Raw genomic sequence first — 18,086 nt, 5'->3', positions numbered from 1 at the left:
CAATATGCCAGCAAATTTGGAAAACTCAGCAGTGATCACAGGACTGGAAAAGGTCAGTTTTCATTTCAATCCCAAAGAAAGGCAATGCCAAAGAATGTTCAAACTACCACATAATTGCACTCACTTCACACGCTAGCAAAGTAATGCTCAAAATTCTCCAAGCCAGGCCTCAACAGTACATGAACTGTGAACTTCCAGATGTTCAAGCTGGATTTAGAAAAGGCAGAGGAACCAGAGATCAAATTGCCAACATCTGTTTGATCATTGAAAAAGCAAGAGAGTTCCAGAAAAACATCTACTTTTGCTTTATTGACAATGCGAATACCTTTGACTATGTGGATCATAACAAACTGTGGAAAATTCTCCAAGAGATGGGAATACCACACCACCTGACCTGCCTCTTGAGAAAATCTATGTAGGTCAGGAAAGAACAGTTAGAACTGGACATGGAACAATAGACTGGTTCCAAATAGGAAAAGGAGAACGTCAAGGCTGTATTTTGTCACCCTGCTTATTTAACTTACATGCAGAGTACATCATGAGAAACGCTGGGCTGAAGGAAGCACAAGCTGGAATCAAGATTGCTGGGAGAAATATCAATAACCTCAGACATGCCAATGACACCACCCTTATGGCAGAAAGCAAAGAAGAACTTAAGAGCCTTTGATGAAAGTTAAAGAAGAGAGTGAAAAAGTTGGTTTAAAACTCAACAGTCAGAAAACTAAGATCATGACATCTGGTCCTATCACTTCATGGCAAATAGATGGGGAAACAATTGAAACAGTGGCAGACTTTATTTTTTTGGGCTCCAAAATAACTGCAGATGGTGACTACAGCCATGAAATGAAAAGACGCTTGCTCCTTGGAAGAAAAGTTATGACCAACATAGACAGCACTTTAAAAACAAAGACATTACTTTGCCAACAAAGGTCCGTCTATACAAAACTATGGTTTTTCCAGTAGTCATGTATGGATATGAGAGTTTGGACCATAAAGAAAGCTGAGCGCTTCAGAATTGATACTTTTGAACTGTGGTGTTGGAGAAGACTCTTGAGAGTCCCTTGGACTACAAGGAGATCCAACCAGTCCATCCTAAAGGAGATCAGTCCTGAATATTCATTGGAAAGACTGATGCTGAAGCTGAAACTCCAATACTTTGGCTACCTGATGCAAAGAACTTACTCATTTTGAAAAGACTCTGATGGTGAGAAAGACTGAAGGCAAGAGGAGAAGGGGATGACAGAGGGTGAGATGGTTTGATGGCATCACTGATTCAATGGACATGAGTTTGAGTAAACTCCGGGAATTGGTGATGGACAGGAAGTCCTGGCGTGCTCCAGTCCATGGGGTTCCAAAGAGTCGGACACGAGTGAGCGACTGAACTGAACTGCATGATGACTATTTGTGTTATTGATACTGGTGCTGACATTTTTAATTTTTTAGATGTTTAATACTAAAACTACTCGATAAAAATAAATATCTGTAAAAATAGGAGTTCATATATCATAAAAAATTATTCCATAGATTCAGGTGGTTTGATCTTTAGAATAGTTGTATAGATCTGTTATATTTGTCCCCTGAAGGTTAACTTACCTTATCTTTGATTTTGTCAGCTCTAGCATCCAAAGGCTGGGTTTTGTTTTGTTCCTGATTACATTTTCTATTTCCTCCACCTGAGCTTATACTTTTCGTTTGTCCCACAGAACTTGAAGCAGTAGTGGACAGTACAGATGTGTTGATACCAGATACAGATGATGTACTGTTTCCATTTATTGATCCATTTACACCTTGAAAGTTAAAATAAATATGTTTATACAAGAGAATGTTATTCAGCATAAAAAGGAATGAAATAGTGACATATGCTACAATCGGGATGACTTAAAAACATTATGCTAAGTGAAATAAGCCAGACACAAACTGTATGATTCCATCTATATGAGATATTCACAACAGGTACATCTATAGAGAAAGAGGGCAAGCTAGTGGTTGCCAGAGACTGAGAGAGGAAATAATAGGGAGAAACTCGTATGAAGTTTCCTTTTGGGGTGATGAAAACGTGTTGAAACTAGATAGAGGTGGCTGCTGTACAACACTATTAGTGCCTTTAATGTCACTGAATTGTTCTGTTTAAAATGGTAAATTTTACATTTATGTGAATTTCACTTCAATTAAAAAAGCTTTAGAAAAGTAATTAAATACAACTATTCCCTCTTTCAGAGCAAACTCCCAAACATCTACTTAAGTGGAAAGAAAGACAATAACAAACCATCTAAAATGGTATTATAATTTGCAAATGTATTCTAACAACAGTTATCAACTATGAAATATTAATGAAAATGTAAAAGAAAAAAGGTGTGCTAACATATAGATTTAATGCTTAATTAGAGAAGAAGTAATATATTTTATTGAGCAACATAAGGGAGGTAATGAGATACAGAGGAAAAGCAGTGGTGTTGGGAGTTAAAACCTGAGTTAAATTCTGCTATGCAATGTCAACAAGTAAACAGTACTTTCTTGAATAATTTATTTAATCTTGGCTGGAAAACACGAACACTTTCAATCTCACAGAGTTATTATAAAGATTAAGCCAGACAATGTGAAAGTGTCTAGCACAATGCTTTGTAACTGTTTCTAAATCTGAACTCTACTGAAAATGGTACTGAAATGAAAGGTAATACTTCACTCGAGTTAACATGGATACCTTTTTCAGGACCATTTCGATTACTTTTTCCAGAAGTCCTTGAATGGAATGAAGAAGAATCATGATTCTGGGCTGGAGGAGCAAACAGTGGTGGAATTCCCAGTAATGGTGGAAAGAAGGCTGCCCCTGCACGTGTATGAACATCTGTTGTTCGCCACCATTCTGCACCTCAAAGCCAAACACCAAACAAGCAAAAATATTTGGATTAACTTTCTAGTTAATTTAACAGAGCTTTTTATATTTTATTACTGAAGAAAAATTTCAGGTTTTATCTTGGAACAGAATTGCTGAATTACACATAGTTCTGACCATCTTTCTAATTATAAGATAACTGATTATAAGTTATACATTCATCATTCTCCTCGTTAAGACAGTATCCAAGGTTCTTCACTTAGCAGCTTTTATGAATTCAAGTTTATGAAGAACAAAGGCAGTCTATAGGTTTTAAAATAAAACGGGAAAATTGAAATTAATATTAAAGAACTATTTAACTCTTTGATGACTTACATCATAATTTTTCTAAATTAGCAAAGAAAGAGTATTTAAGATTATTTTAATCTACTTTAAAACCTTAGAATGTAAGGCAACCATCTACAATCTATGTTAAGAATTTCCTTAAATTACATACAACAAAAATCTGGCTTTGATAAATCAAATGGTTTAAATAATAATACAAATACCTCTGTAATTCAGCATATCTTGAATACCTTTATGGAAGAAAACGTCTATACTCAAACAAAACAACAGAGATAGCAAAATCAATGTCTTTTTTTGTTTTTGGTTCAAAAAATGAAAAGTGCTTCAAAGATTTCCAAAAACAAGTTGCCATATTAAACTATAAAAGACTTACAATAAAGTTTTTTTCCTTAAAGTTAATTTTAAAAAGCCTGAATTTTATTTATACTTCCTCTTACAAATTACAGATAATAATGTCTTATCATTGAATGCAATTTAGCTATTCAAACAGTGGCTTTTAGTTAAAACTGTTAGAAAATGAGAAAAGCCAAATTTTATAGAATACATTATTTAGGGAAAGGTTAAGATTAAGAAGAAACCTGAAATAAATCAAAGGACAGTCTTATATTGCCTCATCTAAAATCTTGGAAAGAATACTTTCCAAATGGCTAACCAGCTAGATTACCAAGTCAATTACTACCTTTTAGGCTAATCTTCCAAGAGATATGGTACATTTTTCATAGACTTGATAATCACAAAAAATTAGAGGAAAAATCCCAATAATGGAGTATGGGAAAATTCAACATTGTCAATGTATTGTATTATATGATCTTGAGAGTTTTTCTAAGAACATCTCTTCATTAAAACAAGATGTAAAGTTATGTGCACCTTCATTATCTAAAGACAAAAGTCTAGCTTAAAAGAAAGTGAAACGTTCATGGTAACTGACATTCTAATGTCTAAAAATCAGTATAAGCAGAAAACTGCAAAAGCTGTTCTACTGCACTGCAGGAAGTCGCTGCTAGTGAAATGACACCAATGTATATTCAGCAGTGCCTGAATGATGGGAACTGAACCAAGAATAACTATACAAAACTATCAATCATTTATCTACTGTTAAGATGAAAGAACTGTATTTAGATAGAAAGAAAAACTATGTTTTGGGGGCTTGTATCAGCACAGCCGGAATCTATTGCTATTTATAGGTTTGAAAACTTGGTTCTATTTAGCTGATAAAAAAGGAAATACCAGTTTCCTGAAATATTCATATTATTTAAAATAGAGTCTATAATTAAAGCAATATAGTTGAAGGTTCAGACTTTGTAAACAACCAACAAATCGGTAAGGTAATCAAAGTATAATAAGACTCAAATATTTTAAACATAATCAAACTCAGAAAAAAAACATAAAAATGTACTTTAGAATATCAATGGTAAATAAGCACACAACAGAGATTAGAAAAAAAACACAACTGGAAAACATACATGTTATAAATTCAAGTAAATAAGATCAAATAAAAAGATGAAAATGGTAGCACTTCTGAAAACAAGCTTCACAAATGTCTAATATTTCATGGGAAATAACAGAATTTTTGTTAAGTATGAATTATTTCTTTGTCAAATTAAGAAAAAAACAACTTAGTCACAAACCACCTTGTTGATAAATGAAATTTACAAAATAAGGATTATATAAACCAGAACATGAGGAATTTCTAAATGTATTCAAAGGCAGTAACTGCATGGTAAAAACATTAATCATATTCCATTGAAAGAGTTTATTATTTCAGAGGATATACTGAAACACAATTTGAACCCAGAAGACAACAGAATTTAAAAATCTCCTTGAGTTGATACAGCCAAATACTTCACAAAAATTCATAGTAATATAATATAAAAATATAATGACTAAAATTATAAATATTTTAAAATAACTTCCCATGAAATATTATTTCAATATAAAATGGAAGTAATTTTATTATACTAATATACATTAAGTAATTTTCAGTTGATTTAATCACCTGAAATGCAGACTAGTTTAGAAGTGTGTAATATTTTAAAATTAACTATTCCTGATTTAAAATTCCTAGTAATTTCTTCTTTTTGTGTTTTTATTTAGTAGGTGATTTGAAAATTTTGGCATTTTGGTTACCCTTCTAAATAAAACCAATTATAGACAACTTAAGTTATATAAAATGTACAACTTAAACAAATGAGTCCTCTAAAACAAAGCATATTCTCTTGGCAAAAAAGCATGCTTATACAGCCATACTGTTATTTGCCACTAAAGACTCTGTCTTATAATTTTCTATTTATCCATCTTCTAAAAACTATAAGAAACATAACATAGACAATGTTAGTGTACTCCTAAATGCTTAGCCTAGTGCACAGAACATAGTTAGATGCTCAAAGAAGTCTGTACAATAAATGGATGAATGAATAGCTTATATGAATAGCTTATATAGATTAGGGAAGTTATTGCATTTTTTCCATACAGTGGAAATACCAACATTATTGAAGCTGAGATGAGTAATTCTTTACAACTGTTAACCATGTTTCAGTACAGAAGATAATTGATTTAATAATTCAATAATTACATTGTGGTTTAGAAATGCTCAAAAGCAATTAATACTACATATATATCTAACTATATCAAATATAAGAAATTGTGTTAAAACAATTTTTAAAATTTAAGATACTAGCAACTATATTACTATTACCTATTTTAATTTTTTATTCAGCAACCTATATTTCAGCAAATATCTACTGATTACTCATCTTGCTAAGCAACCGTGCTCAGAACTGGCTAAAATAAATTCCTATTAGTATTTTTAAAGCAAATGTCAAGACTTTGTTTGACTTTTACCTTTCTAGACACATTGTTCCTTCTCACCATCCCTTTTCTGAATTAAAGAAATAATATGACTCAAAAAATGAGTCATATTAAATATATATTTAACCATCTTTCCATCAAACAAGATACTTGATTAGTTTTAAAGAAACTCTTAACAAGAGAAAGAATCATGATGGCTACCAATTATGTACTAATTATGTATGCTGAACACTGCATTCAGCACTGGACATGGATTATCTCTCTTAATCTTCACAAGAACCCTAAGAAGTAGATACTATTATTATTATCATCCTCATTATTCACGTGAGAAACCTGAGGCTGAGAGGTCAGATTACTTGTTCAATCAAGGTCACACAGCTGAAAGCTAACAGGCCTGATTTAAATTCAGACCTACTTGTCTCTGAATTATGCTCTAATAGTAACACTAAATCATGTATCCTTAACTAAAATTTATTAAGATAAAATTAATCACTGGAAACATATTAAAGCTTAGACTTTCAAAATAATATAACGAGAAATGATAGCATGTTTGTCTAAGTTAAGCTTTAATTGGTGTCTTACTGGACTCCTGAATCCTCATAATCTGGGATAATTCTGGTCTGCCTCCCATGTAAGTGGTGCAAATCTATGGTTGTTTAAGTAAAATATGAAAAAAAATAGAAATTTAAGAGCCAAGCTCATCTTACTTACAAACACAGAGAAATGAGAACTCAAAATAAAAGTGTATTTATTCATTATAGGAACTGGACTTTAGTTTTTCACTGAAAGTTAAATAATTTTTTTAAAAAACCAAGTAAAACTGAGAAAAATTAATCAAATTTTATACTTCTAAAACACATACTTTTCTACTTCAATAAAAAGCATGATAAAAACTTGGCTTAATTATTCACTTTTGCAACAGATGCCTTTTGTTTCAGCTTAGCATTTGAATGACTAATTACACTGCCGCACAGCACACACAGTGTGTTTTATTATTTTGCACATGGTAAAAAGGACTGAGCTAATTCTTGCACATGAGCTTTAATATACCAGGCATAAGACTATTCTTTTTGTTCAGTTTAATAAACAATTACTGCTTGCACATTTTCAAGCTTTCTTCCTTTCCTTGAACACTGTTTGTAATAGATGTTTACCTGGAAAAGACGCTAGTTGGGGATGGGCGGCTAAGGCTGTGGGTGTACCAAGTGTCCCCAAACCACCAAATTCTGAATGCCCTGAGCTGGCTGAATGTAGACCAAAGACTGGGTGGCTGACCATTGGGAAGGCACTCGACACTGTGGACAGGTTAAACGGTTGATCCCCAGCTGCTCTGAATAAATGTCCTGGGAGGGAAAAAAACACACTTAAAGTTGTATTATAAAAACATGAGATTTATCTGATTTCAGCATTCATAGTGTGTTAAAATTTATAGTTTATCTATTAAATTTCTATTATACCTTTTTTCTTTTGCATTTCTGTTCTTCAAACCCTACAGAATAAGATGTTTCTAGAAACACGAATATTTTCTAAAAATAAGTCAAATGAATGACATAACTTTATAATTTTGAGATTGAGAATGATGCTTTAAGTAAGTAATTTTCATGAATTATATAGTTTTACCTGCAAAAGTGAGGCAAACTTTCTGCTAATACATGTACGTTAATATTTTATCAGGAATTTTTACTCATAAGAAGGAAGATAAAAAAACATCCTATTAATACAAAATCGAAAATTAATCAAATAAATCTAGAATCTGTCACAAAGTCATTACTCAAATTGTCATACTCTAGACAAAGAGTTCCTAGTTTCCATGTACTAGAATTGAAGCTATAGTTTCTATCTAACATCTTTAGGTGAGGAGGGCTGATGCCAAAAAGGATTATATTTCTAGCCTGATAAAGCAATACATCCAAGAGCATAAGTGTTTAATAAATAAACCTACTAATTTGTTTCTAAACGCATTCGAGGCTAGTGATCAATATAAAAATCATTTTTAAACATTGTGACAGTAAGTTCATACTCAATTCAAATGTGACTTTTTTCAATCTCTACATTTACTCTAAAGAGAATGTAGTACTAAGTGTCATAACCCAAAGTTGCAGTGTTAAACAATCAAAAACACAATGAATTTTTCATTCTTTGTATGGATTTGGCAGAAGATTTGTTAATACTTGGAAATCTTTTTACTTCCAGGAAATAATTAAGTTTCCTGATTTGACAGTATGAAAGCAGAATATAAAAACTCACACTCTAGGCTACCATAATTTACTGTGTGAAACTATTGTGCTCTGTGTTAAAACAAAAAATAAGGCTTCCTTATAATCCTGTTTATACCAGACCTGGCTACGCACTGCAATATAGTTTGAATAAAATATATTTGAAGTAAATTTAAAAAATGCAACTTAAAAATAAGTATAGTTTTCATTATCATTTAGTTATCAACAAAATCTCTCCTCTTTGCTTTTTTATTCTCTGAAAACTAAGAGGAAGTCATCAAAGAGATCAGAGTGTACTCTCATTGACTGATATAAGCCCTAAATTCCTCATTGAAATAACACTGTATTTTCACTGAAGTAGTAAGATTTAAATAGATGATTACATCAAGTATATCTTACATCAATCAGCCTTCAAGGTAAAAAGTTCTGATGAAGGCTGAGGTCCCACTACTAGAAAGCAGTTAGTAGATCTTATAGGGAAGATACTCAAGAGTCTCTACAAGTAAAGCCCACAAATAAAACTGTGAGGGAGGAGGGCAGGGAAGGACACAAAATTGGATAATATTTTCTTAGTCAGCCAATCTTAGTTTCTGTTTATCAAAGCCTAAACAGAAAATCTGTGAATTTGGTACTTTTTATCTAATCAGAATTCTAGACTGCAATTAGCACTAAAATTAAGTCAAAACAAAACAGAGTCTGCTACTAGAAACAAGGGAAATTACTCAAGTATCACTATTTTTAAGAGTATTGCTATGGTATCACAAAGATTATGTAAATTTTGAGTGGGGTGGCGTGGGTGGGCAATAGAATTCTCAAAGACCCAGCTAATTTCTCTAAAAAAATGAGCCTATATATAACATTAAGAACCATTATTTATTTTCACATGTGATTGCCTATAAAATTCCCAATTCTCACTAATCAATTCAGCTTCTGAAATCACATGTCCTTAATCGACTGCTTATTTATAAGCATACTGTGGTCAGTTTCATTTTCCTCTATATTAGTTTTCTTGATAAACAAAATAAACTGAACATTCAGTTTGTAGATTTTAGAATCATTTTAACTTATATTTTACAAAATAATAATTCTTAAATTATATTTGTCAATTGTATATATGTATTAATAGCAGTGATTTAATACAAAAAGTTTTGTGAGGTAAACTCAAAACTATACAATATATTATAAAAACTCAGAACAGATTGAAATTATAAAGGATCAGAAACGGATAGAAATATTTCTACAACAGAAGTTAATTGTTAGCAGGCATTCTTAGATGGATAGTCAGAACATTTTCTTACTGTGAAGAAATAAATGAGCAAGGATTACCTTGGCGTCTCATGAACCAAAAACATGAGTAATATCTAAATGCAGTTGTCACTCTTCAGCAATAATTAAGAATCAATTTTACACAATTTGATAATAAAAAGGTTCTTTTTTAAAAAATGTATTTAGTTTTTAATTGAATGTTAACTGCTTTACAGAATTGTGCTGGTTTCTGTCAAACATCAACATGAATCATTCTTTTTCTAACTCTAAAAAGTGTGATAGCTAGAAAGAGCTGAATATAAGATTTCAACAAAATACATGCTTTACTCACTGTAGATTCAAATGGGAAAAAAAGTAGTTTGTACACAGAGTTATATCTATGCTTGACAAAATTACGAAGAGGCTACCTTACTCTATTTTCTTATTCCTTTTTAGAAAACTCCTGGTGAACATAACTGAAGCATAGAAAGTACTCACGTGACAATGCAATCTATAGGACCTATTTATTCCTTGTTGATAAGAAAAGGTTCACTTTTGTATATAGTGAACATCAGGCCCACATTATACTGATTATAGTGATACTATGCATTATTAAGAATTCACATCAAAGATTTTCTTTGCTATACATGGATAAAGTTATACCACTGAAAGGAAATAATTTACACTACATTTAATAATCTTTACTAAATTTTGCCTATATAGCAATATAGAAGTCAGTGATAAGAAAAAGTATATCTTTCTCATTAAATGGCTTTGCAATTCTATATATATTAATAATTTAAATACTATTTTTCCACACTTTTTATAAAAACAGCTACTAATTCCATGTAAAAACCTTTCAGAATTATTCTGATCTTTATTCAAAAGTTTCTAGTAATTCAGACATTTCATGAACATATTTAATTTCATATTAAGTACAGGTGCTATGCTTAGTACTTAGCATACAGGATAAATAAGACATAATCCCGAGCCTTAATGAACTCAATGATTTGAACATAATTTAGGTAGTGTAAGACTCTGGGCTCCAAAATCACTGCAGATGGTGACTGCAGCCATGAAATTAAAAGACGCTTACTCCTTGGAAGAAAAGTTATGACCAACCTAGATAGCATATTCAAAAGCAGAGACATTACTTTGCCAACAAAGTTCCGTCTAGTCAAGGCTATGGTTTTTACAGTGGTCATGTCTGGATGTGAGAGTTGGACTGTGAAGAAAGCTGAGCACTTAAGAATTGATGCTTTTGAACTGTGGTGTTGGAGAAGATGCTTGAGAGTCCCTTAGACTGCAAGGAGATCCAACCAGTCCATCCTAAAGGAGATCAGTCCTGTTCACTGGAAGGACTGATGCTAAAGCTGAAACTCCAATACTTTGGCCACCTCATGCAAAGAGTTGACTCATTGGAAAAGACCCTGATGCTGGGAGGGACTGGGGGCAGGAGGAGAAGGGGATGACAGAGGATGAGATGGCTGGATGGCATCACTGACTCAATGGACATGGGTTTGGGTGAACTCCGGGAGTTGGTGATGGACAGGGAGGCCTGGAATGCTGCAATTCATGGGGTCTCAAAGAGTCGGACACGACTGAGCGACTGAACTAAACTGAACTGAAGACTTTTTTACACCACAATGTATTAAACAAGTTAGTTAACATTATAATATTATGAACTGGTATTGTCACATACAGAAATCAGTAACAGATCCTAAATACCTAAAACAATGTCTTGTACAGACTAGATATATAATAGGTATCTGCTGAATGAATCGATTTATTACTCATTAATAACAGAAGGTGCACATGCATGGGACTAATTCCAAAGACTACGAAATTGTTTTGAATTTTCATTTAAACTTTCAAGGATCCTTCTTACTAGTTTCCTTTTGTCTTACACTTAGGCAACCTCAAGTCCTAACTTTTTAAAATTACCATTTGGCCTTTTATTTCTCCTTGATTTCATTTAGGCCACATGCTGGATTCTATCACACAAAATGCTACCACTCCAAGATCTTAAACCCTTACATTTCACTAACCATGGTTTCCGCATTTCCATTTCCATATTTCTCAGCATGCCTTTCGGTCGCCCTCAGTCTTCTACCACTTGACCCCATCTGTCTCCTTCCCTCTCAATTCCATCTCACCATCACTCCTCATTAACCTTGAAAGAAAATTCGCATACTTGTCTGTCTACTTCCTCCTCAGTTCTCAGAATCTTTAATACCTTGCAAAGTCTAAGTCTCCCTTCCATTTTGTCTGTAAAGGACCTTAAGTTTTCCTAACCACTAGATTTCAACAATCTCTGCTCTTCTCATTGTTAACCTGACTCTATAAATCTGGCATATGATTGCCTCTTCCTTATTAAAATCCATTTTCACCCTTAAGATCCAGGTCATGGAACTATTTTCATATTCTTATTAACTATATTTTTCAATAGTACTACTGTGTGCCTTATTGGATTTTCTTTTGTAAATATAAGTAAGATTCCTTAAGATTTTTGTCCAATTATCTCCTTCTTCCACTTTTATGCTTTCTTCCTCAGTCATTTCATGTACTTCCACTGTTTTAACTATCACTTCTATGCACATGAATTCTAAACTAGGATTTTAGACCTTGAGCAAAAACTGGATCTTGATCATCTCAATAATCTGCAATACTTGGCATAATATGAAATACAAGTACTTAATAAAGGTTTTCCATTATTATATTTTTGGACACATTATTTATATAGACCCTCCATGCTTATATAACATGCGCTTTGACTTCTTTTGCCTTTTATAATCTTAACTATCCTTTCATAATAATTTCAAGAAAATGTACTCCAAGAAGTATCCCTGAATTTCCCAGATAGATATGTTTTGGACGCTCTTTGAACAGTCATGATTATTCACAATCTTTTATCAGACCATCGCTTGGGTATAAGGTTATAAAGAAATGAGCCATTTCTTAATCATTTTTACTCTCTACAAAACACTGCAGAAAACAAACTGCTAACAGTTTCAGGGACAACACTTTATAATACTTGCTGTGGATAACTCTAAAAACGGTAGTTTTCAATTTTCTGTTTCTCTCTTCCTTTAAAAAGCTAGAATAACCAGGAGTCATTCTTTAAGTGATAAAAATATACCTCAGTTTTCCCCTCTGTTTCAATTATAAAAAGCATTCACAATGTTATTAAAAGCTCTTTGGGTACTTAGAAGCTGATTTAATAACATCTATGAGCGCCGAATTCTCCAAGCCAGGCTTCAGCAATACGTGAACCATGAACTTTCAGATGTTTAAGCTAGTTTTAGAAAAGGCAGAGAAACCAGAGATCAAATTGCCAACATCCGCTGGATCATCGAAAAAGCAAGAGAGTTCCAGAAAAACATCTATTTCTGCTTTATTGACTATGCCAAAGCCTTTTGACTGTGTGCATCACAAGAAACTGTGGAAAATTCTGAAAGAGATGGGAATACCAGACCACCTGACCTGCCTCTTGAGAATTCTGTATGCAGGTCAGGAAGCAACAGTTAGAAATGGACATGGAACAACAGACTGGTTCCAAATAGGAAAAGGAGTACGTCAAGGCTGTATACTGTCACCCTGCTTATTCAACTTATATGCAGAGTACATCATGAGAAACGCTGGGCTGGAAGAAGCACAAGCTGGAATCAAGACTGCCGGGAGACATATGAATAACCTTAGCTATGCAGATGACACCACCCTTATGGCAGAAAGTGAAGAGGAACTATAAAGCCTCTTGATGAAAGTGAAAGTGGAGAGTGAAAAAGCTGGCTTAAAGCTCAACATTCAGAAAACGAAGATCATGGCATCCGGTCCCATCACTTCATGGGAAATAGATGGGGAAACAGTGGAAACAGTGTCAGACTTTATTTTGGGGGGCTCAAAAATCACTGCAGATGGTGACTGCAGCCATGAAATTAAAAGACGCTTACTCCTTGGAAGAAAAGTTATGACCAACCTAGATAGCATATTCAAAAGCAGAGACATTACTTTGCCAACAAAGGTCCATCTAGTCAAGGCTATGGTTTTTCCAGTGGTCATGTATGGATGTGAGAGTAGGACTGTGAAGAAAGCTGAACGCCTAAGAATTGATGCTTTTGAACTGTGGTGTTGGAGAAGACACTTGAAAGTCCCTTGGACTGCAAGGAGATCCAACCAGTCCATTCTGAAGGAAATCAGCCCTGGGATTTCTTTGGAGGGAATGATACTGAAGCTGAAAGTCCAGTACTTTGGCCACCTCATGTGAAGAGTTGACTCATTGGAAAAGACTCTGATGCTGGGAGGGATTGGGGGCAGGAGGAGAAGGGGATGACAGAGGATGAGATGGTTGGATGGCATCACTGACTCGATGGATTTGAGTCTCAGTGAACTCTGGGAGTTGGTGATGGACAGGGAGGCCTGGCGTGCTGCGATTCATGGGCTCGCAAAGAGTCAGACAGGACTGAGCAACTGAACTGATGAGCGCCAAAGAATTGATGCTTTTGAACTGTGGTGTTGGAGAAGGCTCTTGAGAGTCCCTTGGACTGCAAGGAGATCCAACCAGTCCATTCTGAAGGAGATCAGCCCTGGGATTGCTTTGGAAGGAATGATGTTAAAGCTGAAACTCCAGTACTTTGGCCACCTCATGTGAAGAGTTGACTCATTGGAAAAGACTCTGATGCTGGGAGGGATTGGGGGCAGGAGGAGAAGGGGACGACAGAGGATGAGATGGCTGGATGGCATCACTGACTCGATGGATTTGAGTCTCAGTGAACTCCGGGAGTTGGTGATGGACAGGGAGGCCTGGCGTGCTGCGATTCATGGGCTCGCAAAGAGTCGGATGGGACTGAGCAACTGAACTGAACTGAACTGAACTGAAGGATGCTGTGGCTTTAATCTTCTTATACAGCTGGGGGTGCTGTTTAGATTACACCCTTGGTTTCACTGTCAGGTTTCATAACTCAGTTGGTAGAGTAGCTGCCTGCAATGCAGGAGACCCCTGTTCAATTCCTGGGTGGGGAAGATCTTCTGGAGAAGGGATAGGCTATCCACTCCAGTATTCTTGGGCTTCCCTTGTGGTTCAGCTGATAAAGAATACGCTGACACTGAGGAAGACCTGGGTTCTATCCCTTGGTTGGGAAGATCTTCTGGAGAAGGGAAAGCCTATCCACTCCAGTGTCCTGCCTGGAGAATTCCATGGACTGTATAGTCTATAGGGTCACAAAGATTCGGATGATTTTCACTTTCACTTTTTCATTGTCAGGACAATGTCCTTAACCTTCTCCAAACCCTCTTGAAACATCATGCGATTGACTGTTCACAAGATTTCTAATCATAGACTGGAGAAGGCTAAGTGAACTCTGCAACTACATTTTTTAAAAAGCATATTCTGTAGTAATAAAAAAAAAAACAGAGCATCTTCCTATAGGAAAGAAAATTCAACACAAGTCAAACTGACTCTATTAAGTTTAAGAGTGCAAAATAAAATTATTTGAATATTAGAATGCTTTACTTTTGGAGAAGTGATTTTTCAATATTAATAAACCTATAATCAGAAGATCCTCTGAAATAAAAACCTGGCATGATTAACTCTCAAATTTTGCTCAGAGAGCACAATTGAAAACTGATAAATTACATCATAAAATGAAAATAGTTTTAGAAAACCATAATTATTCTTTTTTACAGATATTAACATTCAAGCATAGTTTCAATATTATGAATGCAACTTTTTTTTGTTTCCATTTTAACTGATAAGTAAAAATGTAAGCTTACTGCATAATGAGAATACATCTCTAATGCCTAAATTATTTACATTATAATAAACTGACTAGTTTTTAGCACAGCCTTACAGATTTTACTAGCCAATCTATCTATAAGTGATTAAAGCAGTTACAGAAATGCCAGTGTCTCAGGAACAGTGCATCTTAACTCCGAGTGCCTTTATTAATATCAAATGAACTTTCATAACAATATAATAAGGCCTTTTGCTCCCACAGGAACAAAATTACATAAATACCATACTAATGTCTTGAACCTATACTATGAGTGGACAAAATCTCCTACCAATCAGGAAATGTCTAGATAACAAATTAAAACAAAATGATTATAAGGAATAAGTATGCTTAAAGCATCTAATCTTTTTTTGTAAAAATCAAGGAGACCATTTATTATGATAGAATTCCACATATGCTGCTTTTTGTGTGCTACAAATGTCTTTGTTATTGCTACACAAACTTGTTGCAACATCTATTCTCTTATCTCTAGTTCTTTAAACTGTTAGCACATTTTACAGCATTGCTAAATCAGTGTCTAGTACGCAACCTTCAAAATATGTTTAATTGTCAAAAATGGTAGCACAAATAAAGGTTACAAGAGTAATTAAACACTAGTAATAACTGAATTCAATAAAGTGAAATTATTGTAAATTAAAGAAATATTCAAATTATTTGCCCATATATTAAAATTACTAAACATATTAATGCTTAAATATTCTGAAACTCACAATGTACAAATTCTGCTAACTTGAACTTTGATTAAAGAACAAATAGAAAGAATTTTATAGTTAATGGTAACAAGACATTCCCCCACCAATAACTTTCATTTTATTCCTTTATTCTTACAACTTTTTCAGTAGTTAACCTTTATATTTTAACATTTAAAAAGCATGGTATGGAAGTAAAGTCTTTCTTTTTATTTTTAAATATGTGTTTTGAGATTGTTTTAGACTCACAAGAGTTGTATAAAATATCACAGGGTCCCAATCTCCCCTTATGTTAACATTTTATATGATAAAAACTAGTTTTCAAAGCCAAGAAATTAACCCTGATTAATTAATTAATTTACTCAGATCTCAGTTTTTCCAGTAGTGTCCTTTTCTGTGCTAAAATCCAATCCAGGATCTCATGTTGCATTTAGTTACTGTGTCTCCTTAATTTTCTCTAATTTGTGACAGTTTCTCAGTCTTGTCTTTCATGACCTTGATACATTAGAGTACTAGTCAGGTACTTTGTAGATGGATCTCAGTGTGGGTTTGTCTGATGTTTTCTCATGATTAGAAGAGGTTAAACATGATTGGGAAGAGTACCCAATGTTTCCTTCTCATTGGGTCCATGATGTTGCTATGTGGTACTGGTGACATTAACTTTGACTACTTGGTTAAGTTGGTATCTGCCAGGATTCAATATAAAGTTACTAATTTCCTTTCAAACAGTCTTTTTATTAGAAAAAAAAATCATTAAAAGTCTAGGTAGCCTTGGGAACAAAAGCTACTACTTTATATAACACTGAACCTGGTGAACAAGCTTTTGATTCAGTTCACTCAATGATGTATCAGTCCCCGGGCAAATAACTATTCTTAAAAGACAGGAGTAGCTGCTCCTCTGGAAAAAAAGTATTTTTTTTTAGATCTAATGAAAGAATTTAAAGTTCACAAATTAAAACACTAAAATTATACTATATTTATATATTCCTATATTCAAATATAGATGTACTTTATTTTTATAATAAATTATAAAAAATGTGAAAACAAGCTTAATTCTAAAATCTTATTTTACTTATGCATCAATAAATAAGTCAGTTTTCCCATAATAAACAAAAATTACTAAAAGCAGCCTTGAAAAACACATTTCTTTCATTGCTACATTAATGAAAAATAGCAATTTCATTGCTACATGTCTTTAAACTCCTGTCTCTAGTCCTTTAAACTAGAAGTATATTTTACAGCATTGCAAAATCAGCTTCTAGTATACAACCAGCAAAGTACAGCTAATCATCAAAAAAGTAGTGCATTCAATAGAGGTCATATATTAATTTGCTACAGCAGCCATAACAAAGTGCCCACAAACTGAGTGGCTTAGAACAACAGATATTTATTGTCTCAGTTCTGGAGGCTACAAAATTCCAAAAGCAAGGTGTGCGCAAGGCCATGCCCTGAAGATGCTAATGAAGAATATGTTTCATTATTCTCTAACTTTGGAAACCTCAGGCATATTTCCTATGTCTCCAGATGGGCTTCTTTCTGTACACATCTATGTCTAACCTTCCCCGTTAATAAAGACACCAGTGATTTTGGTTTAGGGCACTGATGCACTTGAAACTAAGGTGGAGTTAATATTTTGAAAACAAGGTGATTGTTCTGCTGGCTTAATGAACACTTGACTGTTACTCTTTTGCACTGAATTTTGCATATTTCTGGGAAGACCTGAATTTGTCCCAGAATATTCCATAGTTCGTGAGAAAAACAGTTGTCTGTAGTATTGATGTAAGGGCACTTTCTCATATGATCATGGTTTAAAGGACTATCTTGGTTAAATATATATAGGTTAGATGTGTACATGCTCATATCATCAGCACACATTAAATAATTTTATACATAGTTTCCAGGGGTGGGTTAAGAGTAGCTTGTGAAGCAACTGGAAGTGAATGGTGACACAGAGACTATCCAAGGAAGACTTGGTGGTAAGGGTCTCTCATAAAGAGAGCAAGGGAGACAGACTGTGTAACAGTTACTGTTACAGATTCATGGCATGGAAAAATATTCTCCAGAATTATGAATTAATTAACAGCCTACAATTCTTTTTTTTTCATACTTATGAACTATATAATGAAGGACTGCAATGCATTTTGCCTAGCTTTCATTTCTT

The 18,086-nt window shown here is 33.8% G+C and overlaps 1 protein-coding gene across 18 annotated transcripts in view; it reads right to left on the bottom strand.

Annotated features, from left to right (window-relative positions):
• BAZ2B (bromodomain adjacent to zinc finger domain 2B) overlaps positions 1 to 18,086 on the bottom strand; it is a 421,537-nt gene that overhangs the window by 124,968 nt on the left and 278,483 nt on the right. For 12 of the 18 annotated variants that reach the window (XR_003514169.1, XM_027559699.1, XM_027559752.1 and 9 more), the window contains 3 exons: positions 7,141 to 7,329; positions 2,702 to 2,869; positions 1,594 to 1,787 (listed from right to left, as the gene is read on the bottom strand). Coding sequence is in view for 17 of the 18 variants with exons in the window: in XM_027559699.1 (XP_027415500.1) it covers positions 1,594 to 1,787; positions 2,702 to 2,869; positions 7,141 to 7,329 (551 nt within the window). In the remaining variant the exon portion in view is untranslated. The remainder of the gene's footprint in view (positions 1 to 1,593; positions 1,788 to 2,701; positions 2,870 to 7,140; positions 7,330 to 18,086) is intronic. The other 6 variants (XM_027559725.1, XM_027559815.1, XM_027559825.1 and 3 more) reach the window with 3 other exon arrangements.

The sequence above is a fragment of the Bos indicus x Bos taurus genome, chromosome 2 (assembly GCF_003369695.1).
Source record: "Bos indicus x Bos taurus breed Angus x Brahman F1 hybrid chromosome 2, Bos_hybrid_MaternalHap_v2.0, whole genome shotgun sequence".
NCBI lineage: Eukaryota > Metazoa > Chordata > Mammalia > Artiodactyla > Bovidae > Bos > Bos indicus x Bos taurus.
The sequence above is the reverse complement of the archived record's forward strand: the minus strand, read 5'-3'. Positions and strand labels throughout refer to the sequence as shown.